This window comes from Camelus bactrianus, chromosome 9 (genome assembly GCF_048773025.1).
Source record: "Camelus bactrianus isolate YW-2024 breed Bactrian camel chromosome 9, ASM4877302v1, whole genome shotgun sequence".
NCBI classification, from domain to species: domain Eukaryota; kingdom Metazoa; phylum Chordata; class Mammalia; order Artiodactyla; family Camelidae; genus Camelus; species Camelus bactrianus.
Genome location: NC_133547.1, coordinates 2,865,896 through 2,881,142, shown reverse-complemented (window position 1 = coordinate 2,881,142; position 15,247 = coordinate 2,865,896). Strand labels below are relative to the sequence as shown.

Genomic DNA, 15,247 nt, shown 5'->3' with positions numbered 1-15,247 from the left:
AACTTATTTAATTTGGGTTTTTATGCTCCCTTCAACTAGAAATAAACCCCAGGAGGACAGGGATTTTTGTCTTTTGTGCACTCCCAGTTCCCAGTACCCGAAACTGAGCCTAATAGAACGCGATCGAAAATAGTTTTGTTTGAATGAATGAATGAATGGATTCCCTAGGTCGTGGGAAACACCAGGACACCATGGGAAATTGAGTCCACAACCCTTAGATCATGAAGACAATTCTCTTCCAAGCCTCCCCGGTGATCGCCCAGGGCATGCTGGGAAGTAAAGCTTGCTTTACAAAGATCATGGCCATCGGTCGCTGGGCACGCTGGGAAATGTAGTCCGTAAGGCCATGCCCCTGAAGGTACAGTTGGTCCCAGGTAGAATCTGAAAGCACCCCAAGACATCAGGCTCAAAGGCAAGAGAAATCCAGAGTCCCTAATGGCAACCCCTGGATCACATCCGGAAAAGAACCCAAGAGGCGAGGTCCTCAATGACAAGGCTCTCAGAACCTTCACTGCCCCCTCCTTCTACAGCTAGCACACTGGGACGTGGAGCACGCTGGGAAATGTAGTCCGAGCACTACACCCTCACAAAACATGCTGGGATTTGTAGTCTGGCGCGAGGAGTGCGAATACATGGAGGGCGAATGGTCTCACACATAGCACTCTGAAATCCGAAATAATCCTCATCTTAGGTACTCTGCACCTAAATCTTCATTGGGAAAGAGCCGGGCACTTTGCGAACCTAACAAAGGCCCATCAAAATCGCACAGAAAGGTGCTGAAATCCAGACAGAGGCAACAGACTTTTTTTCCCCCAAGGGACGTTGGAGCAGCCTACCCACTCTAAGTCCTTGGGCCTGTGCAAAGAAACAAACTACAAGTCCCATGAGGCTTGGGGACCGCCGCGATGGATACAGAGGGGAGAGCAGTCCTAGTGGATCTTGGGATGTGTAGTCCCTAAGTCCCACACTTCCCACTTAACACGCACACCCACCTCCTTCTCCGAGGAGCTTAAATCATCCATCTGTCGTTAGGGTTCCTGTGCATGACTGTGATAATTGTTATATCGCAAGCTGGGTCTAATGGGCCACGTAGAACAAGGGCTATATTCCCAGCCTCCTTGAAGCTGGAGATAGTTATATAATTAACTTCCACCAGTGGGATTGAGTGGGTGGGAGACTGTCTCTGCCTTCCATTTTGCCCGCTCCTACTGTCTGTAAAGAAGGCTGACAGGTCAGTCTCATTGTCTTAATTGACTCGGGCTCTTCCGAGGAAAATACCACAGACCACGTGGCTTAAACAAGGGCCATTTACTTCTCATGGTTTTCTGGTGAGAACCTTCCTCCTGACTTATAGATGGCCACCTACTGGTGTGTCCTCACATGATGGAGAGAGGTCTCTGGTCTCTTCATCTACGTATAAGGACACTAATTCCATCATGGGGGGCCCACCCTCAAGCCCTCAACTAAACCTGATGACCTCCCCAAGGCCCTACCTCCCAACACCAGTCCACTGGAGCTTCAACATATGGCTTTTGGGGAGGAGACGGGGGAGACATCCAAGCCTTCAGTTCCCAGCACTTACCCTCTGACAAAGGCAGCAACATCGTGGGGATGGTAGACACAAACGAAGGAACCCATGCCCGGACTTCACAAAACAGCCCCATCTCAACTCTGACTCAACTATTTTGTCTAAACAGCAGTAATTGGTAGATTTGAGGCCCAGGAGCCAGACCTTCATGCTCATTACTATAAGTTCTGTTTTGAAAGTCATAGAGGCACACCAGCAAATGGTGGGCAATAATTTGTCACAAAGCGACCCTCCCAGAGACAGCGTTGCAAATGTTTTTATTTGGCTGGGTTTTACATTTGTAAATTCAGATGTAATTCCCATCCTGAAAAAGCTACCATTTCAAAGGGTGCAATTCAGTGGGTTTGTTTTTTTTTTTTAAATCTAGTCACAAGGTTGTGCAGCCATGACTACTACCGAATTCCAGAGCATCTTCACCACCCCTCACAAAGAAACACCATTTCTTAAGCCATCGCCATCACCACCACCACCACCGCCACGTTCCTCCCTTCCTCCAGTCCCTGGAGACCACTACTCACTTCCTGCCTTGGTGGACTTGCCTTCTGGGAATTTCGTATCGATGGAATCCCACAAGATGTGGTCTGGCTTCTTTCACACGTGATGATTTTGAGATTTGTCTGCGTTGTAGCCAGTGTCAGCACCTCACTTCTTTTCATGGCTCAGTGATAGTCCCTGAGATCCATGCATTGGTTAACGGACCTTTCGGTTGTTTCCACCTCTTGGCTATGGCGAATAATTCTGCTGCCAACAATCGTACGTTTTTGTGCGGATATAGGTTTTCTGTTCTCTTGGAACAGCACTGCTGAGTTCTCTGGTAACTCTACATGTAACATGTGTTTTTGTTTTTGTTTTTTAACGGAGGTACTGGGAATTGAGCCCAGGACCTCCTGCATGCTAAGCACGCGCTCTACCACTGAGCTATCCCCCCACCCCCTCTACGTTTAACTTTTCAAGGAACCACGGGACTGTTTCCCAAAGTGGCTGCACCATTTTCCATTCCCACCACAGTGTGTGAGGGTCCAACTTTTCACATCATCACCGCGGCTGTTGAGGATCAGATCAGATCGCGAGTCCCTGGCCTCGGCATTTACCCGAGTGGTAACCACGTGTTAATAATAACAATCAAAGAATTCAGCAGGTGTCTAAAAGTGTAGCGTTTATTTCAAGCCACAGATGGGGCACACACTCCAAGGGCGCCCAGGTGCCTCGGGGTGGGCCAGCGTCCCCACCTCACTTCCAGCGACCTCCAACGCGGCCCTTCCCGGCCCCCTTCCGGCTGTAGGAGAAGGAGGGTTATCAGGCAGGACTGACCCTTGAGAGGGGGCCCCTGCCCTCAATTCAGGAAGTCGATCCCCTCCAAATACCCGCCCTCCCCACCAGGGGAAGAGGCCAGCAAGTGCCTTCCCGTTGGGTTCACTGACTGGGGTGGAGCGATTAACCATCACAGGGGAAGTTGACATCAGTGCATGAGTTCAGGATGTTCATTTGGGTGCTGATAAGTGTTTATGGATACAGGGGCTGGGGAACGAAGGGATGGGTGACTGAGGGAGCAACATGCCAGAGGGGACCGGGAGGCTGGGGTGAAAGAGACAGGAGGATGGAAAATGAGAGAAAGTGAATAGAGATCAGACGGGTGGTAGGGAGGGATGCGGAGCAGCCGGGAGACCCAGCAAGAACAGGAAGAAAGGTTGACAGCTGGGCTTCTCAGCCTCAGCACTGGTGACATTTGGGCCAAATCATTCTGTGGTGGGGGCCGTCCTGTGCCTTGTAGGGTGTTGAGCAGTGTCCCTGGGCTCCACCCACCAGGTGCCAGTAGCATCCCCCTCCCCAAACATGTTCCAGACATTGCCCCGTGTCCCCTGGGGCGGGGGCGGGGCAAGACCACCCCCTCCCCAAGAACCAGTGATTTAGAGGGACATAGAAACAGGGATGGGGGGTAGGGTAGAGCTTGTGCTTAGCATGCATGTGGTCCTGGGGTCAATCCCCAATACCCGCATCAATAAATAAATACACAAATAAACCTAGTTACCTCCCCCTCCCAAAAAAGGAAAAGAAAAAAAAGCAAGGATTGAGACTCCAAGAGAGTTGGAGCGTGGAGAGAACTTTTCCCAAGAAAGAGGGACAAAGGTAGGGCCCCCAAGAAAGGGTGAGAGACTGAAACTCACAAAGTGGGGGGAAGTTAGAGGGAAGGAAAGAGAGGCCCTGAGAGTCAGAGGGAGGGGGGTGGGGCCAGGGCCCTGTTTGCACTTACAACTTCTGCGCGTGGCTGATGCGGTTGTACAGCACATTGATCTGCGGAGGCAGGAGGAGGTGCTGAGGGACAGGCCGGCCCCCTCCCGCCCCTGCCCTGCTCCATCCTGGGTCTAGCCTGGGCGCCCAGCAGAGATGGGTCTCACCTCATATTTCTGCTGCTTCAACTTGGCCATCAGGTCAAACTTCTCGGACTCCAGCTGGTGGATCCAGTCTGACAGTTCCTGGGCCTTTTCCCTGGCAGGGCAGAAGGGCAGTCATGCAAGGGAGCCAGGCCATACCCCAGGGCCTAGAGAGGTTGAGGCAGTGGTTCAAAGCCACACAGCCAGTCTCTGAGTTTGGCATGATGGGTGCTATTTTGTTAACAGCTGAGGCCACAATATTCAGAGTGAATTGTGGCAAAGGCTTTTAAATCTCTGCCCCACTTCCTCCGTATCTAAAATGGAGAGTTCATGTTTCCTTAAGGGAAAATGATGGCATGGTTTAGGGCCCAGGCCCCAGAGTCAGAAAGCCTTGGTTCCAGTACCAGCTCTGTCATTCTCTGGTTTGTGACTACAGCCAAGTGACTTCTCCTAGGATCCCATTTCCCTCTCCAGAAAAGTGGACAAATAAAACTGCAAGAGAGATGGCTGGTTGCCCACTCAGTATCTCTTCTCTCTTTGTTCTTTAGATAGAGAAATTTTTGTGGTAGGCTTAGTTTAAAAACCACTCTTCCCAATCTCCCTTGCAGGTGGGGTGGCCAGTGGGATGAAACTACATCATTGGGTGGGGCTTCCAGGTAAACCTTTGTGGCTATTCCCTTGCAATTTCTTTCTGCTGCTTGGCTGTGATGGCTGGAGCTCCAGCAGCCACACTGGACCTTGAGGTGATTTTTGAAGATGGAAATACCAGGCGAAAAATGGTGGAGTGGCCAAATTTATTCTTAACTAATAAAAATCTACTGCACTGAGCTGCTACAGGATGAGATAATAGGCATAAAGTGCCTGGCAATTATAAACACTCAGTGAAGCTCGTTGTTACTATTCTTTCTAATCTTACTAACATTCTTTGTTTTCTTTTGGCAACTAATTGTTTTCAAATGCTCTCTCCTCCATGGTGTATTTTATTTAAAAATTTTAGAGACCATCCTATGACCACTACCTAATAAATAAAACTTAGGTAACTGGAGCTCCTCAAAAAGTATGAGTGGACCCCCAATTATGAGTGGACGTGTGGTGGGGAAGGAAAAAGGAGGGGAAAAGAACATTAGCGACATGTTATTTAGTGTGAGACACTGGGATAACATGACTGAAGAGGGAGGGTACATAGCCCATGGTGGGCTGGAGCCTTCCGAGAGCCAACTCAGCACATCCTTTCCCGACCCCAAGTGTAGGGTCATCACACGGGTAGTTTGAAATCAGCAGGGAGAGGGGAGGTAGGGTGTAGCTCAGTGGTAGAACTCCTGCCTAGCATACATGAGGTCCTGTGTTCAATCCCAGCATCTTCGTTAAAAAAAAAATTAAAAATAAATAAACCTGATTACCTCTCTCCACTCAGAAAAAAATAAGAAAGAAAGAAAAAGAAATCAGTGTAGTGGGAGTATCTACACCACAGACATGAGCAAATGCTAAAATGTGGACTTTCAGCCCATGGAGATCCACTTGTTAAACATTTACCATCACAACCCTTTATAAAACAGTGAGGAAGAGCACCACTGATGGCAGCAGAGTGCCTAGGTTCTAATCCCCACTCTTCCACCTGCAAGCTGTGCAACCCTGGGAAGGTTACTTAACCTCTCTGTGCCTCAAGTTGCTCACCTTTAACATGAGGGTAATACTAATGTCTACCTGCTGCCACCATGATGATAAAGATGACGATGATAACTGATTACTACTATTATCATCTCACTGACATTTCACAGCTCTATGAGGTGTATATTTTTTTTTAAATTTTATTTGGGGGGGAGGTAATTAAGTTTATTTATTTATTGTAATGGAGGGAGTGGGGACTGAACCGAGGATTTGGTGCATGCTAACCACACACTCTACCACTGAGCTATACCCTCACCCCTCCTGTTTGAGGTAGATTTTGTTACCATATCCCCATTTTACCAATGAGGAAAGCAAGGCTCAGAGAAATTAAACATCGTGCCTAAGATCACACAGCTGGGGGTGGGGTGGCGGGCAGCACTGAGCAAGGGGTTTCAGATTTTGAGCTCCAAACCCCATCGTTGTGCCCCCTCTGGGGTGGTGAACATTTCCAAGTTTAAGGGCTGTGCCCAGGACGGAGAATTTCAAGACACGGGTGAGGCCCCTGAAGGAAAGACCTTCCCCAGCCTTTTACGGCTATCATGAGATGCAGGCTGTGCCAAGAGTGAGATAGGGCCCCGTCAGGAAGAGATCTGGCTTTAATTCAAGTGGAATTTGGGGCCCGTTTGGAGTTCCCAGGGGACATCCTTAAGACAACATGGTCACCCACAACACATGGGTCCTCTATCAGTGAAACATTCCACAGGGCAGGCTAAGGGATCAGAAGGGGAGAGACTCTTGCCCAAAGTCACAAGGCATCAGGGTTTCCACCCACCTGGCTCTGCCCGCCGGGTGCCCTTATCTACCTGTCTCCCACCCAGGCCCCCTCCACCTACCGGAGCTGGTCCTCTCCCATGTGGTCGATGTTCAGGGGCTTTTTACGCTCAGACAGGATGCGCTGTTTCATTTCACGCCCTGTCTGGCGCTTACCCCGCTTCTGTTCTGCCTGAGGGTTGGAAGGGGACAGCTTGAGCTGGGGGTAGATCCTCCAGATGGCTCCCCATCAGGACCCAGGGGTCTATGTTCCCCGATACCATCTCCCTCAGGACCCCAGTGATCTAGACCCCAAGCCCCTCCTCCCTCAGACCCAGGGGTCCAGGCTCCCAGCACTCCTCCCCTCAGGAACCAGAAGTCTGGGCTCTCAGTCACCTCTTCCCTGGGAACCTAGACCTCAGGCCCCAGCAGATTGAACTCACCTTGACCAGGTAACCCCCAAAGTGGGCCCCCATGTTGGACAGAACCTTCTTCTTTTTGGCATCATCCTCAGCCCGCTTCTTGGCCTCTTCCTCTTCCTTCCGCATTTTCTCCTCCTGTGGGAAGAAAGGGGTTAATCCCGGGGCCTCCCCCAGGCTCCTGGATTGAGAGGGGAGGCGGTCTGAGATGGGCATATGGGAGGGGCGCTGGGTTCTGTGCTAAGTCAGACCCAAGCATGGGAGACCAGGTTGGTATGAGAACAGGCAAGGATGCAGGTGCTCCCCTCCTGGCCCCTCCAGGCCCCTCCAGGCCTGGCCCAGTGACCCCCTGCAAGTCATTCCTCCTCTCGGGGTCTTAACATCCACCCCCTCAACAGCAAAAGTTCTAGTCGGGGAGGGAGATGCTTGCTTTTTTCTTCATCCCTGCAGGCTGAAATGGCCAGTGGTGACCTTTGCTGTGTGATCTCAGTGCAGACACATACCCTCTCGGGACTTAATCTCCCTTAGTTTTATGAGACAAGAATGTCCTCAGAAGGTCAAGGAGGGTCACTGGTAATGGGAATTGGTGTGTGCGTGTGTGGGGGGGTGCCTGGAGCAGTAAAAAGGCTCTTGGCTTTGAGCCTGAGGAAGGGGTTCTAGAATGCCTTCACTGAGACATCGCCACCAGTCTGGAAAGCCTGCATTGCATACACCAGAAATAGCGGCTTGGCCAGACCAACCCCCTGCCCCTTGGAAGGGCCCATGAGGTGGGCCTGATGTTCTTCGCTAGCCCAGCATTCCCCAGCTGAACGAGCTTCCTCTCACTGCTGTAACTTGCAAACAAATTCTGGCTTAACCAATAGTGGCTTAAAGCAATGCAAGTTTGTCATCTCCAAGTTCTGAAGTTCAGAAGTCTGAAGTGGGCCTCAGTGGGCTAAGTCAAGTGTGAGCAGGGCCGGTTCCTTCTAGAGGCTCTAGAGGAGGTTCAGGTTCCCTCCCCTGTCTTTTCCAGCTTCTAGGGGGCTGCCTGCATCCCTTGGCTCATGGCCCCTTCCTCCATCTTCAAAGGTCCTCCCTCTTATAAGGACCCTTGTGATGACATTGGACTCACCCAGAAAATCTAGGATAATCCTGTCTCAAGATCCTTGACTTAATCACATCTGTAAAGTCCCCTTCCCCATGTAAGTTCCCACATTCATAGACTTGGGACATGAGAACGTGGACATCATTGGGAGACCAGTACTTTGTCTTCCCCACCAGCTGATTCCTATTCCTTACAAGTGGTTTGAGTGAGTCAATTCCAGATGCCAATTCAGGTCATGTTTCCAAGGCCTAAAGCAACAGAAGTATCTAGCCCCTGTCCCCCAACTAGCCAGTGGGTCAATCCACAATGGACTGGCGAACAGTCTGAAAACATCCCAGGGGTTGTGCAGGAGACAGAGGGAAGAGGGGGTTAAGCCAGAGCTGCTGGTGGCCATTTGCCACCCCTGCCTAGGAACAAGGGTGTCCAGTAGGGTGACCAACCATCTGGTTTGCCTGAGACTGATGGGATGCAGGATTTTCAGGGCTCAGACCAGGGAAGTCCCAGGCAAACCAGGATGAGTTGGTCACCCCAGTATCCACAGAGAGATTAGTTAAGAGATGGGAAGAGAAAAGCTGCATCTTTGTGATATCATTTGTGTCCCTTGATCCAGCCATGCCTGAAGCAAGCTAGACTTTTTCATTTTATAAGCCAATTAAATTCTCTTTCTGCTGAATCCAGTTTGGGCTTGGGTTTCTGTCACTTCCAACAGAAAGATCTTTGAATAATACAGCATGATGACTTTCTTGGGATCACAGAGAATGTCATGAATGGAAAATGGTAATGCCTGGCTGAAAAAGGAGCATTTGGGCTCCCAGGAGGGAGGAGGCACCCACCGCCAACTTGGCCTGACGCTCGCGTTCCTTCTCGGTTCTGAAGCGCTGTTGCTCAGCTCTCTCTGCCCGGCGGCGCTCCTGGGGGAGGGAGAAGAATGAGGGGGTGCAGGGACCTCCACCTACCCCGACACATCCCTTCCCAGGCTAGGTCAAGAGTGGGGATGGACACGGACTTGGGTACATTCCCAAAGGTTTCAGCTGCAAGCCTGTACTGGACAGGAACCGCTCTCCGTGTCTCCCAAGATCCAAAGGGTGGAAAGAGGGGGCAGAGCTCAAGGAGCCCCGCCTCCCTCGACTCACAATGCGTTCTTTCAGCGCCACGAGCTCCTCTTCCTCTTTCTTCCGCTGCTCAAAATGCACGTCGATGAGCGTCTGCAGCTCCAGCAGATCTTTTTCCATGCGCTTCCGGTGGATGTCCTAAGGGACGGAGGATGGGAGCCCTGTCATTCCCAGGCGGTGCCCCAGAAGGCGCCAACCTCTCGGCACCTCTGAGAAGCATCAGGAGGGGGAGCCCTTCCCAGCAAGAATCGGTAGGCTTGACTGGCTACGGAGCCAGACGGCTGCTGTGCACTATGTTTCCAGAAGATGGCAGCAAAGCATCGTGTTCGGACACTAGTGGGCTCTCAGGACGCAATTCCACAAGTGGGGGGGGGGCGCCTCTTCCTAATTTGCACCCTAATTTGCCTGGGATGGGACGTCCATTACTTACATCGAAGTCCACACGTTCCCCTTCTGGGATCTTCGGCGGGATCAGTGGAGGAACCACGGGACGGCTGAGTGGACAAAAGCGAAGAAAGACTGTGAGTAGTTTGACCTCCTTGATGGGTGGCACCAGCGACACGTGGTTCTGAGGACCTGGAATGTGACTGGTCCAGATCAGAGGGGCTGTCGGTAAGATACCCACGCTGGATTGGGTAGATGTGGTTTGGAACAAAAGAATATCAACTATTTCACTAATAATGTTTTATATTGATTAATGTTGAAATTATGAGATTTCAGCTGTAAAAAGTTGAATAAAATATGCTCCTAGGATTAAATTTACCTGACTTGTTTTACTTTTTAAAATGTAGCTAATAAAAAAAGAAGTTTGAGTTACATATGTGGCTTGCATTGCATTTGTACTGGACAAATGGACAAATACAATTTGTGCTGCTCTGGGGGTCAGCCCCCACCCTCTCCTTGATTTCCTACCCAAAGCACTTCCATGCCCGTATTTTCTCTCTCTTTGGTTTCTAAGACACAGCACCTTCTCCTGATTCTCTTCCTATATCTCCGGCTGTCCCATCGCTGTCTCCTTGTCCCCTGATGAGAGTTTTGCCCTTTGATTCATTCATAGGATACTCTTGGGATTAATGTCATTCACTCTTATGACATTGACTATCATCCATTACTGGGGATTCATCAACTCTGTCTCCACCCCAGACTCTCTCCTAAACCCCAGACTTAAGTTAACAGACATTTTCTGCTTTTGGACACACTGTGCCCCAGCTGAGCTGATCTGCCCTCTCACCTGAACCTTCATGCCAGCCTCCTCCCTGGCCTCCCAGCCTCCAGCTGTCCACCTTTGGTTCATCTTCCTTCAGGACTCCAGAGGGCCTTTCTAACACCCAGATCTAACCCTTAAGACAAAGTCCAATCAACTCAGCCTGGCATTCAGAGCCGTTCTCCATCTGGCCCCAGCCAGCTTCTCCAGTGTCTTCTCTCTTCGTGCACAGACACACACCACATTTCAAGCTTCCCTGGCCATGTCATGTGCCTTCATGCCCCTGGGCCTTTGCACATGCTCTTCTCTCTGCCTGCCATGCCTCTCCCTTGATATTCTCCACCCCCTGAGGTCTTCCCTTGATGCCGAGGCACGCATGTGCTCTCTCAGCTGGGTCTGACCCTCTGCCTCCTCTGTTCAAAACCCTTTCAAGGCTCCTCAGTGCCCTGGCTTCCTAGGTCCCATCCCCCTAGGCACAGTGAAATTCACACTGCTGTCCACCCAGGTCCATAGAATTTCTGCCTCTCATGCTTGGATTGCTGCCTCCTTGCATCTCCAAGCTTTGGCCCCAATGTCATCTCCTCCGGGGCTCTTCTCCCCACTCCATGAGCTCTTATAGCCTCCACCGGTCTGCCCAGTTTGTGATCCTCCTCATCAGAATGACCTGTGTCTGCACCTGTTCCCTGAAAGACTGGCTTAGACCCAAACACCAGACTTTGTGCATGCCACACCACTTCCTGGTCTACAGTCTCTCTCCTTCAGCTAGCAAACACCTTGTCCCTCAGGACTCAGGCATCACCTCCCCTGGGAAGCCTTCCGTGATTGCCTAGGGTCCTCTTCTGTGCTACCATTGCTGTATCTGGGTCTGTTTCACCAACAGGGCAGCCAGGGTCTGACTCGCCAAACAGTGGGAAGTTCTCTGGAAATGTTTGCTGAAAGAAGGAATCACTGTCCTATTGCCTGTTTCCATGTCTCCACTTTCCTTCTCTGCCTTTTTTGCATCCTGTCCCTGGAACTGGGGGATATATTTAGGATGACTTAATTGAGGCCCCCACTCCCCTAGGATCTCACCTTGGTTTGGGGCGCTCCTCTTCTGGTAGAGGAATACAAAGAGATAATTAGCAAGAGTTCATGGGGGTGGGTGTGACACACTCAAATGAGAGAAACCAACCCCCACCCAAGCCTTGGTCCCCAAAGCCCAGTTCCCTTCTCTTGCAGCTCAGGGGGAGGGGTGAGGTGAGGGGATAAAAGAGGATAAGGGAAGTCAGGGTGGCCATAAAGGAGGGGGAGGGTCACACGCATCAGATATACATTCAGAACTGGTATGGGGATCCCCTCCCACTTCTCTGGGAACCCAGGCGTCCAAACCCCTAGCCTTTCCTTCTCCGCATCCAGAGCTCCTGCCCTCCTCCATCAAGACCTAGCAGTGCAGGGATGCCCCAAGCCCTCTCTTCACTCGCTGACCTAGCAGTTGTGTCCCCGTCCCCATTGGGAACACAAGAATCCAGACTCCCACTGCTAGACCCTTCTGCACCTCAGGCCCCAAGCTTTGAATGTATATGGAGGAGAAAAACAACAGACAGGCGAAGATGAGACGGGGGAGGGGTGCCTCTCCGCAAACATCCAACCCTTCTATAAGTATTCCTCCAGTCTGGGGAAGAAGGTTTGGGTGTCGGTCTCTTTAAGAAGGAAGGGAACGGGTTAAAGCCTCTACGAGGCTATTTCCCTTCATGGCCACCAGAGGGCGCGCGAGCTCTCCAGGGCTTAAAGGACCGGGCCTGGGGCGGGTTACAGGGATGCGCAGGGAGTCAACGTCGAGATCAGGGCCCCGAGGGCCCGCGAAATCGCTCTCAGGAAGCGAAGCAGCCGCGGTTACCTCGCTCTGCCACCGGCTCCGGCTCCTCGGGGGCTGGGGAGGGGGCAGGAGGAGAAGCGGGGATTTGGGGAGCCAGGGGAGGGGAGCGGCCATGCCCGGATGCAGGAGGGGGAGAGAGGGGAGAGAGGGAGAGGCTGTTAAAGGAACTGAGGCCGAGGTTGTGGGGAGCCCCGTCCTCCGCCCAGCAGGCACCCTGGACCAGCGTTCCCACCCCACCCAGCCCCCGAGCCCCGTCTCCAGCTCCAGACCTGCGGAGTCCAGGGCCTCACCTTCCTCCTCCTCAGCAGCTTCCTCTTCTGGAAGGGGTGGGGGAGAGAAGAGGAGCCGTTAGGAGCCCAGGGGGTCGGGGGCGACAGGGCCTTCAGATGAGGGAACAGAGTGGGTGAGTGGGTAGAGACCCGGGCTCGGGTTCCAGTCAGCTGGGCCGGGGAACCCCCCTGGGTCTCAGCTGCATGTGCGCTCAGTGAGCTCTTCCCGTTGGCTGTACGGACCGGGACGGTGGGCATCGGTCGGGTGGGCTAAGATGCACCAAGTTGTCCCCAAGCCCCCCAAGGCCAGCCCACACTCCACTCACCTTCAGGCTGCTCCCTGAAGACCCGGGTGGGAAGGAAAGAGGGAGGAGGAGAGTTAGGCGAGTTGGAGGTGAGACATGTCTCCACCGCTCCAAGCCCCCAGCCCTCCCGGCAGCATCACTCACTCTTCATATTCCTGCTCTTCGGCGTCCGACATCTTGGTGTGACCTATGCGCCGCAGAGAACAGGCAGAATGAGGTGGGGGCCAGAGGGAGGAGGGACTGGGGCCGGACGCCTGGGTCTGAGGGAGGAAGGGGCTGGAAGGCTGGACCACTGGGTGTGAGGGAGGAGGAGGCTGTGGGCCTGGTCCCCTGGGTCTGAGGGAGGAGGGGCTGGGGGTTGGACCCCTGGGTCTGAGGGAGGAGGGGGCTGGGGGCCTGGTCCCCTGGGTCTGAGGGAGGAGGGGCTGGGGCCCCCAACTCCTAAAGACCCCTAAACCTCCGGTGAAGACAGGGCGTTGGGAGGTGTGGTCCCGGCAAAGCTCCAAGGCTGCAGCCCCCACCCCCGCAGCACAGCTGTCCTCCTTTGTCTTATGACAAGTCCATAGGAACCTGATCTGAGTCGGGATTAGGAGAAGGCATTTGGGAAGGCAGTGTCCTGAAGACAATAGCTGCTCCACCCCCAGGATCTATTTCAGGGGGATGTCGTAGAGGGTGAAACTGAGGACATCTCCTGAGAAGCATTCGAGGAGGGGGGAGGTTTCTGGGAGAATGAATCACACCCCCTCCCCACTCCCACCCCCAGACCCCCCTCCCCTTTGGCTGCTTATCTGCCCACCTGTCCCCTCCTTTCACCTTCACACATTGCCATGGAGGGGACAGGTCACATCAAGAGCAGCTTTGCAACAGACCTCATACTGACCCCTAAATACTTAGACCCCCAATCTCTGAGATCCCCAAGGTGCCCAGGTTAAGAGAGTCCCCCCAAATCCCAATACACACAGACCCCAATTTATGAATTCTGAAAACCATTCTGAAAACCTCATATCTTCAGACTGAGACCCCCAACTGCTACCCCAGATGATGGACCCAGACACCCTAAAATATTGACCCCTAGGTCTTGACACCCCAAATTCTGAAGCTTCAAGATCACAAGACCCCAAAATCTGGGTGCCCAAACTCAGGGGCCTGATTTATGATACCCAAAAATATGACACTACAAATTCTGGTCCCTCCAGTCCTAAGACCTGAGATCCTGAGACCTCAATTCCTAAATTCCAAGATTCTGAGAAATGCCACCCCCATCCCAGTCTTGACACCCAAACTGTCTGCCATCCAAGACTGCCATGAGACTCCCAATTTCTGAGATTCCTTCCAACTCAGACCTCTGAGGTCCCAAGATGATATATTTTGGCACCCCCAAATTGTATAACCACCCAATCCTAAAACATTTCCCTCCATCCCCAGTTCCCCTGAAGACTGACCCGCTTAAATTCCCAGACCTTCGTTTTTCATGCCCCCTCTGCCTGGTTACCTCTTCACACGTCTCACATCTCCCACCCTCTGCCCCCTCCCCAAAGAGACAGCAGGGCTGGTTACCTGAGGCTGGGTCAGCAGAGGTGTAGGTGGTAGGGCTGAGTATTGCCGGGCAGGCTGGAGCACCCCGTTTTATAGCCGGAGGCTCGGCCCCGCCTCTGATGACTGGGAGAGGGTTGGGGAGAGAATTCCTTTCCTCAAACACTCAGCCCGGCTCCAAGAATGCCCTGCCCCCACTCTGGCTCCAAGTTCGGGACCCAGGCACCTCCTAGCTGCTCCAAGTCCTCTCTCCCTCACCCCAAAAGCATTTCTCAGGAATTGTGGGCTGGGCCAGACCACCCTCAGGCTCCCCAGCTCACAAAGCAGGCAGCACACTCTGCTCCGAAGCCCCCAGGCTCGGCACACAGTATGTCCCTGGGGAATGCTTTTTGATGACAGGGGTACAAGGGACGATTTCTCTCCATGGTCTCATGTCTTTCTCTGGGTCTCTCCTGGCCTCCACCTCCCATACCCCGTTTCTGTCTGTCTCTCCTTTGTCTCTGTGACTCTCCATCTGTTTCTCTGTGTGTCTGTCTCCGCTTCTCAGCCTCCGCACTCTGTCTGTCCATCACCCTGCACAGCCCTCCCCACCCCCATCTCTTTGTCTGCCACCAGGATTCCACCCTGGTGACAACAGGCGCTAAAGCAGGGAAACAGGTGTGTGTTGGGGGAGGGGGAGGGGGTGTCAGGCCCACAGGACCTCACATCCCCCACCTCCATCTGACACTGATCTTTTTTGGTATCCCCTCCCCCTTCCCAGCCAAGCCACGACCTTGAACTCTAGGGGATTCCTCACCCTTCTCAGTGGCTCTGGCTCTGGCTCTCTGTTTCCATTTCTCTGCATTTCTCCATGGCCGGCTTAGGGGCTCTCTTTGGGCTCTCTCTGTATCTCTGTGTCTCTGACTTCTTCACTCTGCATGTCTCTCCCCTCCTTCCTCTCTCTGCATTTCTGTGGATGTCTCTGCGTATCTGCTGCTGTTTGTCTGTCTTTTGATGTCTGTGTCTCCTGGTCTGTGACCTGGTTTCTGTCTGTCTTTAGCTCTGTGTCTGTCTCTACCTTTCTAGCTCGTTTTTTCGGTGGGGGGGGT

The 15,247-nt window shown here is 52.7% G+C and overlaps 1 protein-coding gene across 4 annotated transcripts; it reads right to left on the bottom strand.

The window, feature by feature from the left end:
- Nucleotides 1-2,727: 2,727 nt before the first annotated feature.
- On the bottom strand, nt 2,728-12,880 carry TNNT1 (troponin T1, slow skeletal type). Of its 4 annotated transcripts, XM_010961891.3 has the most exons (13): nt 12,771-12,880; nt 12,648-12,661; nt 12,343-12,369; nt 12,074-12,106; nt 11,269-11,290; nt 9,424-9,487; nt 9,015-9,131; nt 8,715-8,792; nt 6,822-6,935; nt 6,462-6,571; nt 3,985-4,075; nt 3,840-3,880; nt 2,728-2,864 (listed from the first exon to the last, which is right to left on the bottom strand). In XM_010961891.3, the coding sequence occupies exons 1-13, from the start codon at nt 12,800-12,802 to the stop codon at nt 2,819-2,821; spliced, it is 789 nt and encodes a 262-aa protein (XP_010960193.1). In that variant the 5' UTR covers nt 12,803-12,880; the 3' UTR covers nt 2,728-2,818. The 4 variants fall into 4 exon arrangements, with proteins under 4 accessions (XP_010960193.1, XP_045377812.1, XP_010960194.1 ...); XM_045521856.2 differs by lacking the exon at nt 12,074-12,106 and having other exon boundaries at nt 12,322-12,369; nt 12,771-12,813; XM_010961892.3 differs by lacking the exon at nt 12,074-12,106 and having other exon boundaries at nt 12,771-12,813.
- Between the last annotated feature and the right edge of the window lie 2,367 nt (nt 12,881-15,247).